This window comes from Crocodylus porosus, unplaced genomic scaffold (assembly GCF_001723895.1).
Source record: "Crocodylus porosus isolate Cpor-Errol unplaced genomic scaffold, CroPor_comp1, whole genome shotgun sequence".
In the NCBI taxonomy this organism is placed as follows: domain Eukaryota; kingdom Metazoa; phylum Chordata; order Crocodylia; family Crocodylidae; genus Crocodylus; species Crocodylus porosus.
Window position 1 is genome coordinate 52,303,459 of NW_017728907.1, and position 4,500 is coordinate 52,307,958.

Sequence of the window (4,500 nt, forward strand, 5' to 3'; positions counted from 1 at the left end):
GTGCTCGAAGTTTCCACTTTAAAGCATAGTTGCTATTTTAAAAAGTGACAAAACGGTGTGCACTTTTGAAGCGTTTTCGAGCAGCAGAGGGATTGCAGCTCGGCTGACAGCCGGTTGCTCAGCCCGGTTTCTCATCGAAACGCAGGGTCCCGAGAACATGGATCTCTTGTAGGAACACGAGCTTGGTTTCCTTTCTACGTTTTTTTTCCTTGAATTCAAGGACTGTCAAATTGTCCCTGCGCTGTTGTCACAGACGCAGGCGATTTACTGCAGGCACTGGTGACAGCTTGGCAGGCAAAGGCAAAACGCGCCTCGAAAAGACACCCGTCCTGGCTGCTACGGGCAAGCAGGAAATCTGCAGCTAGGTTTTATCCACAAAAGGGGGCTGAAAATCTGAGTTGCAGCGAAACCCCCCTCTCTTTTGCCCTGCGTGTGGAGTGGGGAATATTTTACAGTTGCTGCCTCCTGGCACTGTCACCCACTTTTTATTGCAGCTGAAGCGTATCCGATGTAGTGAACCACAACGGCAATCAGAACAGGGGAGTGTGACTACTTATTTTCAGTTTGTATAATCCTGAAACATTTTGTGGGCGAGTGACCCAGCTCGAGAGATTTCTGTGGATGCAGCCTCCGCTATTACTTGCTCCGGAGCCCACCAGATGAAAGGGAGCACGGCGCAGGTTTTCTCGTTTCACCGCAGCGATTCAGCATTGTCTCCCTCGAGCCTCTGCCTTTCTGCCTGACGAGGCAAAGCCATGGAGGCCTCAGCTATAGACTCTGCTAGTGCATCTTCCTCGCAGATGCTTTCTCCTGCCCCGAGTCTCTCCCTTCAGAGAAATTTCGCAGTCGCAGCTCGGGTCAGATCCCAAATCCAAGTACATGGGATTTATTCTTTTTTTTTTTGTTTCCCCAGCTCTCTTCCCTTGCTTCCCTTGCACGTGTATCACCCCCTCCCAGCCTCGCAGAGTGCAGGGGCCTTCTACACCCCAGCGGGTTGGACTAAAAATACTGTGCACTTATTTTCCTGAGATATAAATGTACCTTCTATGATCTCCATCCAGAATTAAAAGAAATGGCAGGTAACCTGCCCAAAACTATCCCAGATAAATACTTTCTGCAAGCCCCAAACCATCCCCGTCTATTTGTCCCTACCTAAAATACACCCTGATGAGCTGCTATGTAGTTTCCAAATGCTGCAGCAATGATATGTGTTGTGCAAGCCTTTTTTTTTATCAAGTCTAAATGCATATTAATTTTTTTTTTCGGTAGCTTCAGGTTTTCAATTCATGCCGTCTATAAGTTGTAATTTGTGCTTAATTTAGTGCAGCTGTCATCCTTGTTTATGCTAAAAACAGAAAGAATCGTAGGAAGATTTTCAAGACAGAGAATGAACATGTTAAGGAAATAAAGGAAACTTGTTCAGAGCAATTTTTCATAATAAAACCGTTTAGTTGTGACAGCAAAGGCTCGGACAAAAGCACTGCCTGTAGTATGGGGACAACTGTGCATGAATTAGTTTCATTTTATGAAAGACGGGGGGGAGAAGTTCTTGGGAATTCCCGCAGCGTCTGTGCGAGTTAGGAGCCCCCCGTCAGCCCCCAACTATCCCTGATGCGCTCAGTGCCATGATGAGCTGCTATGTAGTTTCCAAATCCTGCAGCAATACATGTTGTGCATGCCTTTTTTTTTTACCAAGTCTAAATGCATATTATTATTTTTTTTTTTTAGTAGCTTCAGGTTTTTTAATTCATGCCTTCTATAAATTGTAATTTGTGCTTAATTTAGTGCAGCTGTCAATGTATCCGTGTGCTAGTGGTTTCATGTGTTCAAACAAGGGTAAATCCATCAATTTTACCTGTATAACACCCCCCCATCAGAGCCACTGATCGCTTCTCGGAGGGGCGATTTCAACAACAGCCCCGTCCTGGGCTGCTCGGGTGCGGGTTCAGCTCCGAGATCAGAAGTTTGTTTTAGGAGAAATACCGGGCTTTGAAAATCGTTGCTTCTAAGTTCTCCATTTTGAGCAGCAGGCGCTGAAGCATAGGTCCTGCAGGAAATCTCCAAGGGTTATTTCTATTTTAAATAGGACGTGGGAGAGCATACCCAGATTTACATTTCTTTTATTGCATTGTATTAGTAATTTTTGGGCAAAACAGGGTGTAAGTATTAATTGGCGAATTTAGGGAAAGGCACTCCAGTGTCCAGCGCAGTGTAAAACCTCACTCCTTTCAAAAAAGCCCGTCCGCGTTACAGTTAACGAGTTGCAAGAAGCGAATGAAGGCTTCTGCTGGCGGGTGGTAAGTGAAACGCGGCCGGACTCGGGGGCTGCGGCGGGCACGCTGCTCGCACCCGGCCCTGCTGCGCGGCAGCGCGAGAGGCCACGCCGGGCGAGGCTGGGGAGGGAGGGGGCTGCCGCCCGCGGCGCGGGGCAGGACGGCGCTGCCAGCGCACTCGGAAACTCGAGGGGTTTGCTCTTGTTTGTTTTTCCGCCCCAGGTAATGAAGCTGGGGAATCCCGAAATTGCCCGGAGGCTGCTGCAGAGAGGCGCTGACCCCAACCTGAGGGACAGCACGGGGTTCGCGGCCATCCACGACGCCGCCCGCGCCGGCTTCCTGGACACGCTCCAGACGCTGCTGGAGTTCAAAGCCGACGTGAACCTGGAGGACGACGAGGGCAACCTGCCGCTGCACCTGGCGGCGCGGGAGGGCCACGCGCGCGTGGTGGAGTTCCTGGCGCGCAGCACGCCCACGCGCCTGCAGCACCGCAACAAGCGCGGGCACACGGCCTGCGACCTGGCGCGGCTCTACCAGCGCGCCGCCGTGGTGCGGGTGCTGGAGCCCGGCGCCGCGGGGGCAGGAGCCGCCGGCGTGGATTAAGGGGACGCGGGGCCCGCTCGGGCTCGGGCTCGGGCTCGCGCTCTCGCTGGCGGCCCCGGCGGGCTGCAGCCCCGGCCGGCCGGCGGGCCGCTGCAGCCCGGGAGTTTCTCGCACCCCGCTCGGTGCCGCTTCCTGCGGCCGCACGTGTGTCGGGGCCCGCCGGGGCGCCGCGTCTTGCTGGAGCCGACGTTTGCCCGAGCCTCGGCCCGAGGCGTGAAGTCCGGTTGCGGGGGACCCGGCCTGCCGGCCTGGGCGAGGACGCGGCCCTGCAAGTGTTGGGAAATAGCTGCCTTTTGACACTAACACGAGCTCTGATGAGGTCATTTGCCCTCTAAATTTAGATGCTTGCTTTCCCTCTTCTCCCTCGCGGATGTCGGCTTCCCCCAGCGCCCCCGGGGAGGAGCACAGGCAGCAGCGGGGACTTTGGGGTTGCCAGAGACCTGCTGTGCCCATTCCCCAGACGGCCGCGGCGGGAGGGCTGGGAACACGCCGGGTCCACAGGCTCAACGAAGTGGAGCCACTATTTAAGAGAGACTTGCTTTTCACCAGCTCTTTTTCTTTTTTCTTTTCTTTTTTCTTTTTAATAAACCATTGTATAGTAGCGGACTCTCACGACACGAGTACTGGAGTACGAAACGGTAGAAGTAGCACCGTTTGTTTTTCTTTTACTAGAGTGCTGGTATTCTCGCTTGCGCCTAAAACGCAACGTATATTCTGTGACAACAGTGTGGGCAGTATTTATAAGACAAAATTCATTTATTTCATTTATTGGTGATGCCCCCAACATTAGAGGCGCTATTAGCGTCGGCCCCGCACTGGGAAGTGTTTTATTTGTAGTTCTCGAGACATTGTAACTGCTTTCAGATCCGACCAGCTCCACGTGTGAGTGTAGATAACCTTCCACCAGGACTTGAGCGGGGGTTATTCGGGGGCTGAGAGTTGTTGTTTTTTTTTAACTTTCCCCAAAAGGTCTCGGCCTCCCCCAAATCAGGAGCCAGGGCTTGAACATCAAACGAAGTTTTCCGAAACTTGCCTGCACGTCTGCTGTACCCCCGCGCCAGGCTGCTGCTCTGCTAATAAAGCCTCTCTGTGTAACGCAAAGCCGCGTGCGCTCCGTCTCGTCGTGGGCCTGCGCGCGGGGCGGAGGAGACGGGCGTTTGAGGGAAAAGCCTCCCAACCCCTGGGGAAAGGGGGCAGGGGGCAGGCGGGCGACAGGGCGCGGTGCTCCTCGCCTCGGGGGCTGTGCCGCGCCCAGGCCGCCCCACGCGCGGGGTCCCAAGCCGGGCCCGCCACCGCCGCTCGCGACACGGGCGTTTGCCAGGGCGCCCGGGCTCCGCTTCGCGGTGTGCGCGAACAAGGTGCACCCCCCGCACGCGCGCGCGCACATTTACAAAGGAAGGGTCGGGGTTGTGTTTTTAACGAGCCGGGTGCCGGTTCACCCCGCGCAGTTCCCCGCACCCAGATTATAACCCCCGTGTCCCACGCGCATCCTCGGGCCTCAGCGGAGGCGTCGCTAACGGGCTGCGGTTTCCAGAAACGCTCCGCGCGGTTCCCTGCGAGGAGCGGAAAAAAAAAGAGAGAGCAATCAAACCCGGCGGGGCTGGCGGCGGCGCCGCAGTGCGTG

The 4,500-nt window shown here is 55.0% G+C and overlaps 1 protein-coding gene across 1 annotated transcript; it reads left to right on the forward strand.

The window, feature by feature from the left end:
* The first annotated feature begins 755 nt into the window (after positions 1-755).
* Positions 756-2,899, forward strand: CDKN2C (cyclin dependent kinase inhibitor 2C). The gene is made up of 2 exons (XM_019530626.1): positions 756-857; positions 2,238-2,899. The coding sequence occupies exons 1-2, from the start codon at positions 756-758 to the stop codon at positions 2,874-2,876; spliced, it is 741 nt and encodes a 246-aa protein (XP_019386171.1). The 3' UTR covers positions 2,877-2,899.
* The last annotated feature ends 1,601 nt before the right edge of the window (positions 2,900-4,500 follow it).

Coding starts and splice junctions, on each gene's coding strand:
- CDKN2C (XM_019530626.1), top strand. CDS start 756: ATGGAGGCCTCAGCTATAGACTCTGCTAGTGCATCTTCCTCGCAGATG. Junction 858..2,237: donor ATTTCGCAGTCGCAGCTCGG/GTCAGATCCCAA, acceptor CTTTCAAAAAAG/CCCGTCCGCGTTACAGTTAA.